Source organism: Ranitomeya imitator, chromosome 5 (genome assembly GCF_032444005.1).
Source record: "Ranitomeya imitator isolate aRanImi1 chromosome 5, aRanImi1.pri, whole genome shotgun sequence".
In the NCBI taxonomy this organism is placed as follows: domain Eukaryota; kingdom Metazoa; phylum Chordata; class Amphibia; order Anura; family Dendrobatidae; genus Ranitomeya; species Ranitomeya imitator.
In genome coordinates, this window is record NC_091286.1 from 18,081,180 (window position 1) to 18,102,502 (window position 21,323).

The 21,323-nt window shown below is 40.4% G+C and overlaps 1 protein-coding gene across 1 annotated transcript in view; it reads left to right on the plus strand.

Annotated features, from left to right (window-relative positions):
* The window catches only part of PLB1 (phospholipase B1), a 126,319-nt gene that overhangs the window by 96,223 nt on the left and 8,773 nt on the right, over positions 1–21,323 (plus strand). Inside the window, exons 45-54 of the mRNA XM_069768351.1 lie at positions 1,346–1,404; positions 2,198–2,265; positions 3,267–3,310; positions 3,732–3,831; positions 5,439–5,490; positions 5,967–6,047; positions 10,557–10,622; positions 10,769–10,863; positions 13,384–13,465; positions 14,432–14,530. Of these exons, the coding sequence (XP_069624452.1) occupies positions 1,346–1,404; positions 2,198–2,265; positions 3,267–3,310; positions 3,732–3,831; positions 5,439–5,490; positions 5,967–6,047; positions 10,557–10,622; positions 10,769–10,863; positions 13,384–13,465; positions 14,432–14,530 (746 nt within the window). The remainder of the gene's footprint in view (positions 1–1,345; positions 1,405–2,197; positions 2,266–3,266; positions 3,311–3,731; positions 3,832–5,438; positions 5,491–5,966; positions 6,048–10,556; positions 10,623–10,768; positions 10,864–13,383; positions 13,466–14,431; positions 14,531–21,323) is intronic.

A 21,323-nucleotide genomic window follows, 5' to 3' on the forward strand; every position in this document is an offset into this window, starting at 1 on the left:
GAGGGGCGATCCAAAAGTAATGATAATCAATACTAAACACAATGAATATAGTCAAAAAATAAATTTATTTTTCTACATAGTCTCCTAACAAGTCTATACATTTAGTCCATCTCTTTTCTAAACTTAGAATTCCCTTCGAAAAAAATTCTTGATCTTGACCCTCAAAAAAATCCCCAACAGCGGTTATCACGTCGCTATTGTCGTCAAATTTCTTGCCCCGGAGGTGTTCCTTGAGCCGAGGAAAGAGAAAGAAGTCACTGGGGGCTACATCTGGTGAATAGGGGGGGTGTTCCACCAGTTCAAAGCCCGCTTCTTGAATGGTAGCCATGGCAACAGCAGCTTTGTGAGCCGGCGCGTTATCTTGGTGAAACAACACTCCAGCCCGCAGTTTGCCGCGCCTTTTCTCCTTGATAGCCTCCCACAATCTTCTTATTTGTTCTGCGTAGTAGGAGCCCATAATAGTGGCTCCCTTCTCCAAATAGTCCACCATAATAATTCCTTCAGCGTCCCAAAAAACGGACGCCATAACCTTCCCTGCTGAGCTTGACACTTTGAATTTCTTCGGCGTTGGTTCGTCGGCTCGTTTCCACGTCATCGATTGTTGTTTAGTTTCGGGATCAAAGTGGTGGATCCAGGTCTCGTCCATGGTCAAAAAACGTGACAAAAAATTTTCCTTGTCTGCTTGGAACTTTTCGAGATTTGCTATTGAAATGTCAACTCGTTTCTTCTTTTGTTCGTCGGTTAACATTTTTGGCACCCAACGCGCGGAGACCTTTCTCATATGCAATTCTTTTGCAAGGATTCTTTGAATACTGCCATATGAGATCCCTGCGACCTCAGCTACATGCCTGATAGTCACTCTTCGATCTGCCAATACAACTTCTTCAACTTTTTTCACGTTTTCTTCATTGAGGGACGTGGATAGGCGTCCTTCACGATGTTCATTTTCCGTCGATGTTCTTCCCAGCTTAAATTCCTTGGCCCAGCGTGCAACTGTGGAATATGGAGGAGAAGACTCCCCCAATGTTTCCACCAAGTCGCTGTGTATGTCTTTGGTAGTCATTTTTTTCAAGCAGAGGTATTTGATGACAGCTCTGAGCTCGTTTTTTTCCATTTTGATGTTCACTCCTCAGCAGTTCATATTCAAATGAATGTAGCTCCCGGGAATCGTGGTCTATTTAAGTGATTTTTTTTCCTGGACTAGTGGGTACCTAAGAGAGAAGAAAACATTTTATTTTAATTTCTGTGTGCAATAGAAATAACCGATTATCATTACTTTTGGATCGCCCCTCGTATATCATATCATGTATCTGTATGTATATATCTTTTTTTTATTGTTTTACAGCCCATAAGCTCCGGCCAGGAGACATCAAGGTGGTGGCAGCTTTGGGCGATTCATTGACCGTAAGTCAATAGTTTTGGTACTGGAATAGCGATAGGGGGGCAACACCGAGGAGTACAGAGGAACAGCGCCTGTCCGGTCAGGGAGTATCAGTTCTTTATTTTACCACCGCCCTGGACCCATTATGTGATTTATAGTAATGTACAACCCCTTTAATGAAAATGAGATGACTCTGCTGATTCTGTTCTAGCTTACACAGCAAAGCTGAAAAATAAATTGAGCTAAACAGTCTATTGTGATATTAATATAAAACCAACCAATAAGGCAGCACTACACAGAGAATTTTCCATTATCCTACAAATCACTTGAATGACATTCAGAAAAAAACCCACAATACCACAATACAATATACAAGACCCCTAAAACCACAACAAAGAGCAAAAAGACAAACGCTGCTCATACGTCCTTAGTGGGATCACCAGGACCACTACCTTGCTATACACTAATTCCGGATTGGTAGTTTTAACTATTTTTTCAAGATCTCTTAGAAACCTTCATAGATAAGAACCTACAGACATGAGGGAGAATATACAAGTACCTCGCCATCCTGGGGCTGTTTATAGCAGTGGATAAGTTCTTTAATGATAATGAAATGACTCTGCTGACTCTGTTCTAGTCTACACAACAAAGCTGAAGAACAAATTGAAGGAAACAGTCTATTGTGTGCGCACTTCATTTTATATTTCTGGATGTAATTTAAATAGATGTTCGTTAATATGATAACATTGGAATACAAAGTTATTTTCCATTTGTACAATCCCTATAAGGATGTATATGCTTATGCTTGTTTTTTAGGCCGGTTTTGGTGCCAAGTCAACTTCATTGTTGGACCTTATGACAGAGTGGAGAGGAATTTCATGGAGGTGAGATATATTATATCGTACTGGTCAGCCATGATGTGGTTTACTAACGCTACTATTGAATATAAAAAAAGACCGGCACTAATATTACCGCCATACGGTGACCATGGAATGGTAGATACCAGAAAAGTGAGTATGGTATAGATGAATCCAGTAACTCACACGTGATGACCTTTCTGATTAGGGTCATTCACATCTTCCATCCTTTCCGTCTAGCTCGGACCACCATGACGACTTCTCCCAGCCAAAAACTTGTCTCCAGAAATAATGGTGTCCTTAAGAAAATCGCAGCACACAGGCCGTACCCCTGAAAACAATAAAGCCAGATATATAGTGCCCTAAAAATAATAGTGCCAAACAGTGCCCCATACATTGTCATTTATGGAAATAATGCACCATACATTATTAGTGGTCTTCTCAGGGCCCCCTCTTAGTAATAAAGCGTCTCTTAGTACCCCCATACAGTAATAATGCCCACCATTCATAATGCCAGTAATAAAGTAATAATGCCCCCTGTGTGCACAGTGGTGTAAAGTGGAAGGAGCCACAGGGGCCAATGAACCGGACCAGCAAATTCTATGGGGATGCAACGTTACGCCGCTAGTCCGAACTGCCACTCCTTCTTGGTGAGGCACAGTTAGCGTCCACCCGATAGCTGATAAACTAGATTATTAATGTAGCCAAGGTCTCTGCCACAGCTCAGTTGCTGCCTATGCAGAGTGCAGCAGTCTAGATGAGCTTGTCATGAGCTGGGGCATTCTTCATAGTCAGTGACCGAGATAACAAAGCTCTCAGAATGAAAGAGTGAGCACTGTGATCTCAGTCGCTGCCTGTGCATATCCATGGCGGCACTCTGCATAGGCAGTAAATGAGACAAGAAATGCTGCGCTGTGCTCCCCAAATATCTCCCCACCGCCTCTAAACACTAACCATGTAATAAACGTATGTTTCTAATATCTTCAGAGTTATATGTGATTTATACTTCGCTTTACTTCTAATTTCAGCATTGGAGGAGACGGGACTCTAGAAACCTACACAACATTACCAAGTAAGAGCTCCCATTAACATGTGCATCTTACATACAAGATCTAGGGAGATGATACATAGCCGTGCTCAATGTAAAAAAAATAGCTACTCGGCCTGTGTCCCCATGATAACACTTCCTGTAAATATGTGTTTTTTTTCCATACCCAGGAACAATAAGCCTAATGGCAGCTAATCAAAATCAATGTTTTTTCTATTTGAAGTTGTAGATTGACAATATATGGTCTTGTGTCCCTATGATAACAGTAAGTACCACAATGCCAGGAAGTGTTGCCCTGGGGACACAGAATGCTGGTTACTTCAATTACTGATAGTTAAGCGCAAGATTGAATGATAAGACTAAGAGTATCCTTCTCCTGTTATTTTAAGGTTCAGGCACGTAATTAGGATAATTTTTGGTCATCTACTTTTTTTTTTTCTTTCAGACATTTTGAAGAAATTTAATCCAAATTTAAAGGGATTCTCCACTGGTATTGACCAGCATAGTCTAAAGTTCAATGTAGCAATTGGTGGTGCCAAAGCTGAGTAAGAATTAATTTTTACACATAATATCTGATTTACAGAATCACATCTAATTATCATATCTAACTTAATATTACAATGCAACTAACACTGTCACACAATGTACAAGAATATAATTACCGGTACTATAATACTGCCCCTATGTACAAGAATATAACTACTATAATACTGCTCCTATGTACAAGAATATAACTACTATAATACTGCTCCTATGTACAAGAATATAACTACTATAATACTGCTCCTGTGTACAAGAATATAACTACTATAATACTGCTCTTATGTACAAGAAAACTGGTGAGTGCCGCTTCTTTTATTATCCTTTGATGAGATATGAAGATTACTGTTACTTATTGAGCAGAGCACCGTATCCAGTAGCTTTATCTGGAAAACGCAATTGGTATATATCGGTGAAATAAGCAAAGTGGCATAGAACCAGAAGGCGAGCCCTGGTGCTGTTCCAATCTTTATGTTTGTCATGCAGAAATAACTACTATAATACTGCTCCTATGTACAAGAATATAACTACTATAATACTGCCCCTATGTACAAGAATATAACTACTATAATACTGCTCCTATGTACAAGAATATAACTACTATAATACTGCCCCTATGTACAAGAATATAACTACTATAATACTGCTCCCTATGTACAAGAATATAACTACTATAATACTGCTCCTATGTACAAGAATATAACTACTATAATACTGCCCCCTATGTACAAGAATATAACTACTATAATACTGCCCCTATGTACAAGAATATAACTACTATAATACTGCCGCTATGTACAAGAATATAACTACTATAATACTGCCCCCTATGTACAAGAATATAACTACTATAATACTGCTCCTATGTACAAGAATATAACTACTATAATACTGCTCCTATGTACAAGAATATAACTACTATAATACTGCTCCTATGTACAAGAATATAACTACTATAATACTGCCCCTATGTACAAGACTATAACTACTATAATACTGCTCCTATGTACAAGAATATAACTACTATAATACTGCCTGCTCTGTACAAGAATATAACTGCTATAATACTGCCCCTATGTACAAGAATATAACTACTATAATACTGCTCCTATGTACAAGAATATAACTACTATAATACTGCTCCCTATGTACAAGAATATAACTACTATAATACTGCCCCTATGTACAAGAATATAACTACTATAATACTGCCCCTATGTACAATAATATAACTACTATAATACTGCTCCTATGTACAAGAATATAACTACTATAATACTGCCCCTATGTACAAGAATATAACTACTATAATACTGCTCCTATGTACAAGAATATAACTACTATAATACTGCCCCTATGTACAAGAATATAACTACTATAATACTGCCCCTATGTACAATAATATAACTACTATAATACTGCCCCTATGTACAAGAATATAACTACTATAATAGTTTTTATTGTGGTCAACTTTATAATAGCTATAGATGTCAGTTATAACACTTGAATACTATTGTTCTGATTTTATTTTTTTTTCACAATTGTTGTTATTTTTGCTCTCGGCTTTGTCTTTATGATGTTATAATGATCCATTATTTCTTTTTTAACACAGGAATATGCCAAAGCAAGCTGAAACTCTGGTACAGAAGTTGAAGGAGAGCACTGTGAGTGTTATTTGATTATTAAGAGTCCCATCTTTACGACTTATGAAGTTGCTGTTGGTGATTGCAGAGCTACACGGTTCAGCTCTTGAGCTCCTGCAGACGGCTCCTCAGCTCTTGAGCTCCTGCAGACGGCTCCTGGTATCTTGGCTCCTGGTATCTCAGCCTCCTGCTCCTTCCATATGGCTTTTAGGAGTGTCTGGTAGATTTCTCTCCTTGGCCTGGTGCCGGGGTGAAGCTTGGCTTTGGTTAGGACCTGTATGTCTCGCTCTCAGGCAGTCGGTCTGGATTGCTCTTGGCTGACAGCACAGGAGGAGTGAGTGCAGCCTGGCAGCAGACACCGTGTGTCACTCCCCATCTCCGCCTGCACTAGTAATCAGATTTTCTTTATAATGCCGTCATAGGTGTGTAATAAAAGCCAAGCAGGCAGCGTTCTGCACTGTCGTCCATATTTGACTCTGATTCTTTTCCACCCTCAGGAAATTAACTTCAATGAAGACTGGAAGTTGATCACACTTTTCATTGGCGGTAACGACCTCTGCCAGTTCTGCCGGGACCGGGTGAGTGATCCTGACACAAGTTCCTCAGTCATTTCGTTTTTTTGTGACTACAAAGTAAATGGAAATAGACTCGGTGAACAACTATGAAATGCTCGGCCTTGACATTTCCTTATTCATACCCACAAACTTCAACGCTATGCTCAATACATCCGTATACTGCTGAATTATTACTACTATACAGTGCTCACTGAATATCCCCACAGTGCTCAGTTAATGCACCCATCTAATGCTGAATTACGTGCTGCTATACAGTGCCCTATTACTAAACCTTAGGGCTCATTTAATACACTCATTTATTGCGGAAGTAATGCTAACATCCTGCGCTAAATTAATCCTCTGCACTACCTAATTAAAACTGCTATATACAGCTCAATTGATGCTGCCATAGAGTGCTCGCCCATTATATTCGCGAGAATCAATTCTGCTACAGACAGACTTGTTTTTTTGTTTTGTATTTTTTTGTGGCCAGATCTGAACATTTTTTTGCAAGTGTTTTATTTTATTTATTTTCATAGAAAGAAACTAAGTAGCAACAGAAAGTTGTCACATTACATTTCCCATAAGTTGCCCATACTCATCTCTGACCCCGTATACGTGAACGCTGCACATAAACCTTCATGTGTGCTGTATAGGAAGAGGAAAGAAAGCCACTACCAGACCGCTCCGTTATCAGCTTCTTTCCCCTTAGAACTGAAGGATCGGGAATTTATATTTAAACTGCCGCATTCTTCTAGAATTTATATTTAAACTGCCGCATTCTTCTATAATTTATATTTAAACTGCCGCATTCTTCTAGAATTTATATTTAAACTGCCGCATTCTTCTAGAATTTATATTTAAACTGCCGCATTCTTCTATAATTTAATTTAAACTGCCGCATTCTTCTAGAATTTATATTTAAACTGCCGCATTCTTCTATAATTTATATTTAAACTGCCGCATTCTTCTAGAATTTATATTTAAACTGCCGCCTTCTTCTAGAATTTATATTTAAACTGCCGCATTCTTCTATAATTTATATTTAAACTGCCGCATTCTTCTAGAATTTATATTTAAACTGCCGCATTCTTCTAGAATTTATATTTAAACTGCTGCATTCTTCTAGAATTTATAGTTAAACTGCCGCATTCTTCTAGAATTTATATTTAAACTGCCGCATTCTTCTATAATTTATATTTAAACTGCCGCATTCTTCTAGAATTTATAGTTAAACTGCCGCATTCTTCTATAATTTATATTTAAACTGCCGCATTCTTCTAGAATTTATATTTAAACTGCCGCATTCTTCTAGAATTTATATTTAAACTGCCGCATTCTTCTAGAATTTATATTTAAACTGCCGCATTCTTCTAGAATTTATATTTAAACTGCCGCATTCTTCTATAATTTATATTTAAACTGCCGCATTCTTCTAAAATTTATATTTAAACTGCCGCATTGTTCTAGAATTTATATTTAAACTGCCGCATTCTTCTAGAATTTATATTTAAACTGCCGCATTCTTCTAGAATTTATAGTTAAAATGCCGCATTCTTCTAGAATTTATAGTTAAACTGCTGCATTCTTCTAGAATTTATATTTAAACTGCCGCATTCTTCTATAATTTATATTTAAACTGCCGCATTCTTCTAGAATTTATAGTTAAAATGCCGCATTCTTCTAGAATTTATAGTTAAACTGCTGCATTCTTCTAGAATTTATATTTAAACTGCCGCATTCTTCTATAATTTAATTTAAACTGCCGCATTCTTCTATAATTTATATTTAAACTGCCGCATTCTTCTAGAATTTATATTTAAACTGCCGCATTCTTCTATAATTTATATTTAAACTGCCGCATTCTTCTAGAATTTATATTTAAACTGCCGCATTCTTCTAGAATTTATATTTAAACTGCCGCATTCTTCTAGAATTTATATTTAAACTGCCGCATTCTTCTAGAATTTATATTTAAACTGCCGCATTGTTCTAGAATTTATATTTAAACTGCCGCATTCTTCTAGAATTTATAGTTAAAATGCCGCATTCTTCTAGAATTTATAGTTAAACTGCCGCATTCTTCTAGAATTTATATTTAAACTGCCGCATTCTTCTATAATTTAATTTAAACTGCCGCATTCTTCTAGAATTTATATTTAAACTGCCGCATTCTTCTAGAATTTAATTTAAACTGCCGCATTCTTCTAGAATTTAATTTAAACTGCCGCATTCTTCTAGAATTTAATTTAAACTGCCGCATTCTTCTAGAATTTATATTTAAACTGCCGCATTCTTCTATAATTTATATTTAAACTGCTGCATTCTTCTAGAATTTATATTTAAACTGCCGCATTCTTCTAGAATTTAATTTAAACTGCCGCATTCTTCTAGAATTTAATTTAAACTGCCGCATTCTTCTAGAATTTAATTTAAACTGCCGCATTCTTCTAGAATTTAATTTAAACTGCCGCATTCTTCTAGAATTTAATTTAAACTGCCGCATTCTTCTAGAATTTATATTTAAACTGCCGCATTCTTCTAGAATTTATATTTAAACTGCCGCATTCTTCTAGAATTTATATTTAAACTGCCGCATTCTTCTAGAATTTATATTTAAACTGCCGCATTCTTCTAGAATTTATATTTAAACTGCCGCATTCTTCTAGAATTTATATTTAAACTGCCGCATTCTTCTAGAATTTATATTTAAACTGCCGCATTCTTCTATAATTTATATTTAAACTGCCGCATTCTTCTAGAATTTATATTTAAACTGCTGCATTCTTCTAGAATTTATATTTAAACTGCCGCATTGTTCTAGAATTTATATTTAAACTGCCGCATTTTTCTAGAATTTATATTTAAACTGCCGCATTCTTCTAGAATTTATAGTTAAACTGCCGCATTCTTCTATAATTTAATTTAAACTGCCGCATTCTTCTAGAATTTATATTTAAACTGCCGCATTCTTCTAGAATTTATATTTAAACTGCCGCATTCTTCTAGAATTTAATTTAAACTGCCGCATTCTTCTAGAATTTATATTTAAACTGCCGCATTCTTCTAGAATATAATTTAAACTGCCGCATTCTTCTAGAATTTAATTTAAACTACCGCATTCTTCTAGAATTTATATTTAAACTGCTGCATTCTTCTAGAATTTATATTTAAACTGCCGCATTGTTCTAGAATTTATATTTAAACTGCCGCGTTCTTCTAGAATTTATATTTAAACTGCCGCATTCTTCTAGAATTTAATTTAAACTGCCGCATTCTTCTAGAATTTATATTTAAACTGCTGCAAACTTCTAGAATTTAATTTAAGCTGCCGCATTCTTCTATAATTTAAATTTAAACTGCCGCATTCTTCTAGAATTGAAATTTAAACTGTCGCATTCTTCTAGAATTTATATTTAAACTGCCACATTCTTCTAGAATATTTAAACCGCCGCATTCTTCTAGAATTTATATTTAAACTGACGCATTCTTCTAAAATTTATATTTAAACTGTCTCATTCTTCTACAATTTAAATTAAACTGCCGAATTCTTCTAGAATTTATATTTAAACTGTCGCATTCTTCTATAATTTAAATTTAAACTGCCGCATTCTTCTAGAATTTAAATTTAAACTGTCGCATTCTTCTAGAATTTATATTTAAACTGCCGCATTCTTCTAGAATATTTAAACCGCCGCATTCTTCTAGAATTTAAATTTAAACTGTCGCATTCTTCTAGAATTTATATTTAAACTGCCGCATTCTTCTAGAATATTTAAACCGCCGCATTCTTCTAGAATTTAAACTGTCGCATTCTTCTAGAATTTATATTTAAACTGCCGCATTCTTCTAGAATATTTAAACCGCCGCATTCTTCTAGAATTTAAATCTAAACTGTCGCATTCTTCTAGAATTTAAATTAAACTGCCGCATTCTTCTAGAATTTAAATTTAAACTGCCGCATTCTTCTAGAATTTATATTTAAACTGCCGCATTCTTCTAGAATTTAAATTAAACTTCCGCATTCTTCTAGAATTTAAACTTAAACTGTTGCATTCTTCTAGAATATTTAAACCGCCGCATTCTTCTACAATTTAAACTGTCGCATTCTTCTAGAATTTATATTTAAGCTGCCGCATTCTTCTAGAATATTTAAACCCCCGCATTATTCTAGAATGTAAATTTAAACTGCCGCATTCTTCTAGAATTTAAATTTAAATTGCTGCATTATTCTAGAATTTAAACTTAAACTGACGCTTTTTTTCTAGAATTTACATATAAACTGCCGCATTCTTCTAGAATTTAAACTTAAACTGCCGATTTTTTTTCTAGAATTTTTATTTAAGCTGCCGCATTCTTCTAGAATTTATATTTAAACTGCCGCATTCTTCTAGAATTTATATGTAAACTGATGCTTTTTTTTCTAGAATTTACATATAAACGCCGCATTCTTTAGAATTTATATTTAAGCGTCCAGGACAGGAATATTTTACTGTTGAGATAATTAATGACGATATTGCATTTTTTTTCCAGGAGCGCCATTCTGTGACCAATCACGTGAAGTATGTGGAGACCGCAGTGAATATTTTCTATGAGAAGGTGGGGCCCTTACATTCACATCTGACACCCCTGACCCCGTCCTATAGATACCCCCTGCTGTATTGTCCTATATGTTTTAAGCATGACTACTTTTCCATCGGACACTGGATGTTCACACACATCTCCCGGCTTATGATTCCATATAGATTCCTCGTGCTTTTGTAAACCTGGTGCAAATCATGCAGATCGAAGGACTGCGTGACATCAAAGGGGAGACGATTGGCTGCAGCCTCTTAAAGCCGTAAGTGTCCGTAACACAATGTGATCTGCTAACCGCTATCTTGATATCAGTAAGAATGTGGCTGCTCTTGGTTTTCCTTGTGGAGACACAGTTGCATTCTGGGAAAAGAGTATGGAAATGAGCTCTCATCCTGAAAATGGAAAGCTGTCTCTCTACTGCCACCTATGGGTAGCAAAACCAATAAAATGCATTGAAAAATGAAGACCGTGAGAATAAACAGAAGAAAACTGGAAGAAACGCACAAAAATAGTATATAATGTACTTAAACCAGCTATGTCTGACTTCTCCACATTCCTCTGTGCTGCTGTGAGGGCGCTTATATTTATAAGGCTTTCTTATTAAGGAGGAGGTGAGCTGTGACATCACCTATTGTGAATGGTGGATCCTGTGTCATCAGCTGTATATAGAGGTGTTATCAGTTGTTATACAGGAGGAGGAGGTGAGCTGTGACATCACCTATTGTGAATGGTGGATCCTGTGTTATCTACTGTATATAGAGGTGTTATCAGTCATTGTACAGGAGGAGGAGGTGAGCTGTGACATCACCTATAGTGAATGGCGGATTTTGTGTTATCTACTGTATATAGAGGTGTTATCAGTCATTGTACAGGAGGAGGAGGTGAGCTGTGACATCACCTATTGTGAAAGGTGGATCCTGTGTCATCAGCTGTATATAGAGGTGTTATCAGTCATTGTACAGGAGGAGGAGGTGAGCTGTGACATCACCTATTGTGAAAGGTGGATCCTGTGTCATCAGCTGTATATAGAGGTGTTATCAGTCATTGTACAGGAGGAGGAGGAGATGAGCTGTGACATCACCTATTGTGAATGGAGGATCCTGTGTTATCAGCTGTATATAGAGGTGTTATTAGCCATTGTACAGGAGGAGGAGGTGAGCTGTGACATCACCTATTGTGAATGGTGGATCCTGTGTTATCTACTGTATATAGAGGAGTTATCAGTCATTGTACAGGAGGAGGAGGTGAGCTGTGATATAATCTATTTTGAATGGTGGATCCTGTGTTATCTGTTATGAACTGGTTGCCTAGGAGCAGCATGAGACGGACTCTGGAGAAGGTGGTCCCTGTACTGACCGCAAACCCTGAACCTAGCAGCGCAACTAGAAGTAGCCGTGGGGGGTACCTGACGCTCCCTAGACCCCTCGGCACAGCCTAAGATCTAACTACCCCTAAAGACAGAAACAGGAAACCTATCTTGCCTCAGAGAAAATCCCCAAAGGATAGATAGCCCCCCACAAATATTGACTATGAGAGGAGAGGGAAATAACATACGCAGATATGAAATCAGATTTTAGCATAGGAGGCCATACTAGCTAAAAAGAAAGAATAGAACAGAGTACTATGTGGTCAGTATAAAAACACTAGAAAATATCCACCACAGAAAATATGAAAATACCACATCTGACTAAAGACATGGGGGGTATATCTGCATCTCCAGAGAAATAGCTAGGCTGCAAAAATCCTTCACAGACTAAGCTGGACAAGACAAAAACATGAAAATGCACTGAACTATAAGGTCCACAGCAGGTGGACAGCAAAAACAAAGCCAGGACTTATCTTTGTAGAAAAGCACAGTAAACTGGAGAGACCAGCAGGGAAGTGAATCCTTCAAGAACAATGGACAACTGGCACTGACTAAAGGATCCTGCAAAGCTATATACCCCAGTCAGTTTTGCAATTAGTAGATACACCTGTCCACTCCTGCAGTCCAGGCACAACTGCATTACCCTCTACAACCACCGGAGGGAGCCCAAAAGCTGAATTCACAACAGTTATCTACTATATATAGAGGTGTTATCAGTCATTGTACAGGAAGAGGAGGTGAGCTGTGATATCACCTATTGTGAATGGTGGATCCTGTGTTATCTACTGTATATAGAGGTGTTATCAGTCATTGTACAGGAGGAGGAGGTGAGCTGTGATATCACCTATTGTGAATGGTGGATCCTGTGTTATCTACTGTATATAGAGGTGTTATCAGTCATTGTACAGGAGGAGGATGTGAGCTGTGATATCATCTATTGTGAATGGTGGATCCTGTGTCATCTAACTGTATATAGAGGCATTATCAGTCATTGTACAGGAGGTGAAGGTGAGCTGTGACATCACCTATTGAAGATGATGGATCCTGTGTTATCTACTGTACATAGAGGGTTTACCTTTCATTGTAATGTGGTTTGTGATGATAATGGGACTGCTGAAAAATCTTCTGTACAGAACAGAAAGTGTGAGTCTAGTATTAGCCTCATTGGCCAGTGTAAAAATTGCAAGATTTCAGTTTTTTTATATAATAGTTTAATTGAAAATTACATTTAAAAAATATATTTATCCTATAAATCTGATTTAAGCAGAGGCCATGTTATGACGACACATTCCCTTTATACTCATTTAGGTGGATAAATCCAGTCACATTAATCTCCAGTCCTTATTGCATAAATGAGAAGGTTCTTAATTACACATATACACTAAATAATGAAGGATTTGTTTTCTCTTCTTACAGAAATTTTTGTCCTTGCATCATTAACCCTCCGGAAGGATCCCCAGAATACACTGAAATGAAGACCTTTAACAGAGATTTGCAGGTGGGTGATGAGATAATGTCTCATAGGGGCAGGTCTCCTGTACACAGAGGCGTCTCACACAGCTGAGCTTCACCACTAGGGGGTGTCTCACACAGCTGAGCTTCACCACTAGGGGGCGTCTCACACAGCTGAGCTTCACCACTAGGGGGCGTCTCACACAGCTGAGCTTCACCACTAGGGGGCTTCTCACACAGCTGAGCTTCACCACTAGGGGGCGCCTCACACAGCTGAGCTTCACCACTAAGGGGCATCTCACACAGCTGAGCTTCACCACTAGGGGGCATCTCACACAGCTGAGCTTCACCACTAGGGGGTGTCTCACACAGCTGAGCTTCACCACTAGGGGGCGTCTCACACAGCTGAGCTTCACCACTAGGGGGCATCTCACACAGCTGAGCTTCACCACTAGGGGGCTTCTCACACAGCTGAGCTTCACCACTAGGGGGCGCCTCACACAGCTGAGCTTCACCACTAAGGGGCATCTCACACAGCTGAGCTTCACCACTAGGGGGCATCTCACACAGCTGAGCTTCACCACTAGGGGGCGTCTCACACAGCTGAGCTTCACCACTAGGGGGCGTCTCACACAGCTGAGCTTCACCACTAGGGGGCATCTCACACAGCTGAGCTTCACCACTAGGGGGCGTCTCACACAGCTGAGCTTCACCACTAGGGGGCGCCTCATGCACAGAGTCTTATAAATCTGCATCTGGCTGTCACCAAACTTTCCCCGAGTCGTCACAGCAAATCTGACCATTAATGAGAGGCAGAATCATAAACCTTATAGCACCTTGTGCACATTTGTCAGAAAGGCTTTGATGGCTAAATTAATTCTCTCCCAATTTTCCCAAAAACAGATATAATGAATGTAAACCTCAGATTTTGGGGCTGGAGTGCTCTTCACGAATCATATATTGTGATCATTAATAACGGACCCTTTCTCATTCTTCTTCTTCTTATGATCAGGTCCATGTAGCTGCTCTGGCTGAAAAATTCAAAGATCGGCAAGATTTTGCTGTGGTGGCTCAACCATTCTTCACCAACACTGTGGTTCCCGTGGACGGCGTAAGTTACAACCAATGAGACACACTGAGAAGAGAGTGCAAATAGTGACCGAGGAGTAGTGGAGATTTCTGGATTAGTCCTGGAGGAGTAGTGGAGATTTCTGGATTAGTCCTGAAGGAGTAGTGGAGATTTCTGGATTAGTCCTGAAGGAGTAGTGGGGATTTCTGGATTAGTCCTGGAGGAGTAGTGGAGATTTCTGGATTAGTTCTGAAGGAGTAGTGGAGATTTCTGGATTAGTCCTGAAGGAGTAGTGGGGATTTCTGGATTAGTCCTGGAGGAGTAGTGGGGATTTCTGGATTAGTCCTGGAGGAGTAGTGGAGAATTCTGGATTAGTCCTGGAGGAGTAGTGGAGATTTCTGAATTAGTCCTGGAGGAGTAGTGGAGAATTCTGGATTAGTCCTGGAGGAGTAGTGGAGATTTCTGGATTAGTCCTGGAGGAGTAGTGGAGATTTCTGGATTAGTCCTGGAGGAGTAGTGGAGATTTCTGGATTAGTCCTGGAGGGATAGTGGAGATTTCTGGATTAGTCCTGGAGGAGTAGTGGAGATTTTTGGATTAGTCCTGGAGGAGTAGTGGAGATTTCTGGATTAGTCCTGGAGGAGTAGTGGAGGTTTCTGTATTAGTCCTGGAGGGATAGTAGAGATTTCTGGATTAGTCCTGTAGGAGTAGTGTAGGTTTCTGGATTAGTCCTGGAGGGATAGTGGAGATTTCTGGATCAGTCCTGGAGGAGTAGTGGAGATTTCTGGATTAGTCCTGGAGGAGTAGTGGAGATTTCTGGATTAGTCCTGGAGGGATAGTGGATATTTCTGGATTAGTCCTGGAGGAGTAGTGGAGATTTCTGGATTAGTCCTGGAGGAGTAGTAGAGATTTCTGGATTAGTCCTGGAGGAGTAGTGGAGATTTCTGGATTAGTCCTGTAGGAGTAGTGTAGGTTTCTGGATTAGTCCTGGAGGAGTAGTGGAGATTTCTGGATTAGTCCTGGAGGAGTAGTAGAGATTTCTGGATTAGTCCTGGAGGAGTAGTGGAGATTTCTGGATTAGTCCTGGAGGAGTAGTGGAGAATTCTGGATTAGTCCTGGAGGAGTAGTGGAGATTTCTGGATTAGTCCTGGAGGAGTAGTGGAGATTTCTGGATTAGTCCTGGAGGAGTAGTGGAGATTTCTGGATTAGTCCTGGAGGGATAGTGGAGATTTCTGGATTAGTCCTGGAGGAGTAGTGGAGATTTCTGGATTAGTCCTGGAGGAGTAGTGGAGATTTCTGGATTAGTCCTGGAGGAGTAGTGGAGATTTCTGGATTAGTCCTGTAGGAGTAGTGTAGGTTTCTGGATTAGTCCTGGAGGGATAGTGGAGATTTCTGGATCAGTCCTGGAGGAGTAGTGGAGATTTCTGGATTAGTCCTGGAGGAGTAGTGGAGATTTCTGGATTAGTCCTGGAGGGATAGTGGATATTTCTGGATTAGTCCTGGAGGAGTAGTGGAGATTTCTGGATTAGTCCTGGAGGAGTAGTAGAGATTTCTGGATTAGTCCTGGAGGAGTAGTGGAGATTTCTGGATTAGTCCTGAGGAGTAGTGGAGATTTCTGGATTAGTCCTGAGGAGTAGTGGAGATTTCTGGATTAGTCCTGGAAGGATAGTGGAGAATTCTGGATTAGTCCTGGAGGAGTAGTGGATATTTCTGGATTAGTCCTGAGGAGTAGTGGAGAATTCTGGATTAGTCCTGGAGGAGTAGTGGAGATTTCTGGATTAGTCCTGGAGGAGTAGTGGAGATTTCTGGATTAGTCCTGAGGAGTAGTGGAGATTTCTGGATTAGTCCTGAGGAGTAGTGGAGATTTCTGGATTAGTCCTGAGGAGTAGTGGAGATTTCTGGATTAGTCCTGGAGGGATAGTGGAGAATTCTGGATTAGTCCTGGAGGAGTAGTGGAGATTTCTGGATTAGTCCTGGAGGAGTAGTGGAGAATTCTGGATTAGTCCTGGAGGAGTAGTGGAGATTTCTGGATTAGTCCTGGAGGAGTAGTGGAGATTTCTGGATTAGTCCTGGAGGAGTAGTGCAGATTTCTGGATTAGTTCTGGAGGGATAGTGGAGAATTCTGGATTAGTGCTGGAGGAGTAGTGGAGATTTCTGGATTAGTCCTGGAGGAGTAGTGGAGATTTTTGGATTAGTCCTGGAGGAGTAGTGGAGTTTTCTGGATTAGTCCTAGAGGAGTAGTGGAGATTTCTGGATTAGTCCTGAAGGAATAGTGGAGATTTCTGGATTAGTCCTGGAGGAGTAGTGGAGATTTCTGGATTAGTCCTGGAGGAGTAGTGGGGATTTCTGGATTAGTCCTGGAGGAGTAGTGGGGATTTCTGGATTAGTCCTGGAGGAGTAGTGGAAAATTCTGGATTAGTCCTGGAGAAGTAGTGGATATTTCTGGATTAGTCCTGGAGGAGTAATATATATTTCTGGATTAGTCCTGGAGGAATAGTGGAGATTTCTGGATTAGTCCTGGAGGAGTAGTGGGGATTTCTGGATTAGTCCTGGAGGAATAGTGGAGATTTCTGGATTAGTCCTGGAGGAATAGTGGAGATTTCTGGATTAGTCCTGGAGGAGTAGTGGGGATTTCTGGATTAGTCCTGTAGGAGTAGTGTAGGTTTCTGGATTAGTCCTGGAGGGATAGTGGAGATTTCTGGATTAGTCCTGGAGGAGTAGTGGAGATTTCTGGATTAGTCCTGGAGGAGTAGTGGAGATTTCTGGATTAGTCCTGGAGGAGTAGTGGAGATTTCTGGATTAGTCCTGGAGGAGTAGTGGAGATTTCTGGATTAGTCCTGAGGAGTAGTGGAGATTTCTGGATTAGTCCTGAGGAGTAGTGGAGATTTCTGGATTAGTCCTGGAGGGATAGTGGAGAATTCTGGATTAGTCCTGGAGGAGTAGTGGAGTTTTCTGGATTAGTCCTGGAGGAGTAGTGGAGATTTCTGGATTAGTCCTGAGGAGTAGTGGAGATTTCTGGATTAGTCCTGAGGAGTAGTGGAGATTTCTGGATTAGTCCTGGAGGGATAGTGGAGAATTCTGGATTAGTCCTGGAGGAGTAGTGGAGATTTCTGGATTAGTCCTGAGGAGTAGTGGAGAATTCTGGATTAGTCCTGGAGGAGTAGTGGAGATTTCTGGATTAGTCCTGGAGGAGTAGTGGAGATTTCTGGATTAGTCCTGGAGGAGTAGTGCAGATTTCTGGATTAGTCCTGGAGGGATAGTGGAGAATTCTGGATTAGTGCTGGAGGAGTAGTGGAGATTTCTGGATTAGTCCTGGAGGAGTAGTGGAGATTTTTGGATTAGTCCTGGAGGAGTAGTGGAGTTTTCTGGATTAGTCCTGGAGGAGTAGTGGAGATTTCTTGATTAGTCCTGAAGGAATAGTGGAGATTTCTGGATTAGTCCTAGAGGAGTAGTGGAGATTTCTGGATTAGTCCTGGAGGAGTAGTGGGGATTTCTGGATTAGTCCTGGAGGAGTAGTGGGGATTTCTGGATTAGTCCTGGAGGAGTAGTGGAGAATTCTGGATTAGTCCTGGAGAAGTAGTGGATATTTCTGGATTAGTCCTGGAGGAGTAATATATATTTCTGGATTAGTCCTGGAGGAATAGTGGAGATTTCTGGATTAGTTCTGGAGGAGAAGTGGAGATTTCTGTATTAGTCCTGGAGGAATAGTGGATATTTCTGGATTAGTCCTGGAGGAATAGTGGAGATTTCTGGATTAGTCCTGGAGGAGTAGTGGAGATTTCTGGATTAGTCCTGGAGGAATAGTGGAGATTTCTGGATTAGTCCTGGAGGAGTAGTGGAGATTTCTGGATTAGTCCTGGAGGAGTAGTGGGGATTTCTGGATTAGTCCTGGAGGAGTAGTGGAGATTTCTGGATTAGTCCTGGAGGAATAGTGGATATTTCTGGATTAGTCCTGGAGGAATAGAGGGGATTTCTGGATTAGTCCTGGAGGAGTAGTGGAGATTTCTAGATTAGTCCTGGAGGAGTAGTGGAGATTTCTGGATTAGTCCTGGAGGAATAGTGGAGATTTCTGGATTAGTCCTGGAGGAGTAGTGGATATTTCTGGATTAGTCCTGGAGGAATAGTAGAGATTTCTGGATTACTCCTGGAGGAGTAGTGGAGATTTCTGGATTAGTCCTGGAGGAGTAGTGGAGATTTCTGGATTAGTCCTGGAGGAATAGTGGAGATTTCTGGATTAGTCCTGGAGGAATAGTGGAGATTTCTGGATTAGTCCTAGAGGAGTAGTGGATATTTCTGGATTAGTCCTGGAGGAGTAGTGGAGATTTCTGGATTAGTCCTGGAGGAATAGTGGAGATTTCTGGATTACTCCTGGAGGAGTAGTGGATATTTCTGGATTAGTCCTGGAGGAATAGTAGAGATTTCTGGATTACTCCTGGAGGAGTAGTGGAGATTTCTGGATTAGTCCTGGAGGAGTAGTGGAGATTTCTGGATTAGTCCTGGAGGAATAGTGGAGATTTCTGGATTAGTCCTGGAGGAATAGTGGAGATTTCTGGATTAGTCCTAGAGGAGTAGTGGATATTTCTGGATTAGTCCTGGAGGAGTAGTGGAGATTTCTGGATTAGTCCTGGAGGAGTAGTGGAGATTTCTGGGTTAGTCCTGGAGGAGTAGTGCAGATTTCTGGAGTAGTCCTGGAGGAGTAGTGCAGATTTCTGGATTAGTCCTGGAGGAGTAGTGGGGATTTCTGGATTAGTCCTGGAGGAATAGTGGATATTTCTGGATTAGTCCTGGAGGAGTAGTGGGGATATCTGGATTAGTCCTGGAGGAGTAGTGGAGAATTCTTGATTAGTCCTGGGGGAATAGTGGAGATTTCTGGATTAGTCCTGGAGGAGTAGTGGAGATTTCTGGATTAGTCCTGGAGTAATAGTGGAGATTTCTGGATTAGTCCTGGAGGAGTAGTGGGGATTTCTGGATTAGTCCTGGAGGAGTAGTGGATATTTCTGGATTAGTCCTGGAGGAATAGTGGATATTTCTGGATTAGTCCTGGAGGAATAGTGGATATTTCTGGATTAGTCCTGGAGGAGTAGTGGAGATTTATGGATTAGTCCTGTAGGAGTAGTGGAGAATTCTTGATTAGTCCTGGAGGAATAGTGGAGATTTCTGGATTAGTCCTGGAAGAGTAGTGGAGATTCCTGGATTAGTCCTGGAGGAATAGTAGAGATTTCTGGATTAGTCCTGGAGGAGTAGTGGAGATTTCTGGATTTGTCCTGGAGGAGTAGTGGAGATTTCTGGATTAGTCCTGGAGGAGTAGTGGAGATTTCTGGATTAGTCCTGGAGGAATAGTGGAGATTTCTGGATTAGTCCTGGAGGAATAGTGGAGATTTCTGGATTAGTCCTAGAGGAGTAGTGGATATTTCTGGATTAGTCCTGGAGGAGTAGTGGAGATTTCTGGATTAGTCCTGGAGGAGTAGTGGAGATTTCTGGGTTAGTCCTGGAGGAATAGTGGAGATTTCTGGATTAGTCCTGGAGGAGTAGTGGGGATTTCTGGATTAGTCCTGGAGGAATAGTGGATATTTCTGGATTAGTCCTGCAGGAGTTAGTGGGGATATCTGGATTAGTCCTGGAGGAGTAGTGGAGATTTCTGGAGTAGTCCTGGAGGAGTAGTGCAGATTTCTGGATTAGTCCTGGAGGAGTAGTGCAGATTTCTGGAGTAGTCCTGGAGGAGTAGTGCAGATTTCTGGAATAGTCCTGGAGGAGTAGTGCAGATTTCTGGAGTAGTCCTGGAGGAGTAGTGCAGATTTCTGGATTAGTCCTGGAGGAGTAGTGCAGATTTCTGGATTAGTCCTGGAGGAGTAGTGCAGATTTCTGGATTAGTCCTGGAGGAGTAGTGGAGATTTCTGGATTAGTCCTGGAGGAGTAGTGGAGATTTCTGGATTAGTCCTGGAGGAGTAGTGGATATTTCTGGATTAGTCCTGGAGGAGTAGTGGGGATATCTGGATTAGTCCTGGAGGAGTAGTGGAGAATTCTTGATTAGTCCTGGGGGAATAGTGGAGATTTCTGGATTAGTCCTGGAGGAGTAGTGGAGATTTCTGGATTAGTCCTGGAGGAATAGTGGAGATTTCTGGATTAGTCCTGGAGGAGTAGTGGGGATTTCTGGATTAGTCCTGGAGGAGTAGTGGATATTTCTGGATTAGTCCTGGAGGAATAGTGGATATTTCTGGATTAGTCCTGGAGGAATAGTGGATATTTCTGGATTAGTCCTGGAGGAGTAGTGGAGATTTATGGATTAGTCCTGTAGGAGTAGTGGAGAATTCTTGATTAGTCCTGGAGGAATAGTGGAGATTTCTGGATTAGTCCTGGAGGAGTAGTGGAGATTCCTGGATTAGTCCTGGAGGAATAGTAGAGATTTCTGGATTAGTCCTGGAGGAGTAGTGGAGATTTCTGGATTTGTCCTGGAGGAGTAGTGGAGATTTCTGGATTAGTCCTGGAGGAGTAGTGGAGATTTCTGGATTAGTCCTGGAGGAATAGTGGAGATTTCTGGATTAGTCCTGGAGGAATAGTGGAGATTTCTGGATTAGTCCTAGAGGAGTAGTGGATATTTCTGGATTAGTCCTGGAGGAGAAGTGGAGATTTCTGGATTAGTCCTGGAGGAGTAGTGGAGATTTCTGGGTTAGTCCTGGAGGAATAGTGGAGATTTCTGGATTAGTCCTGGAGGAGTAGTGGGGATTTCTGGATTAGTCCTGGAGGAATAGTGGATATTTCTGGATTAGTCCTGCAGGAGTTAGTGGGGATATCTGGATTAGTCCTGGAGGAGTAGTGGAGATTTCTGGAGTAGTCCTG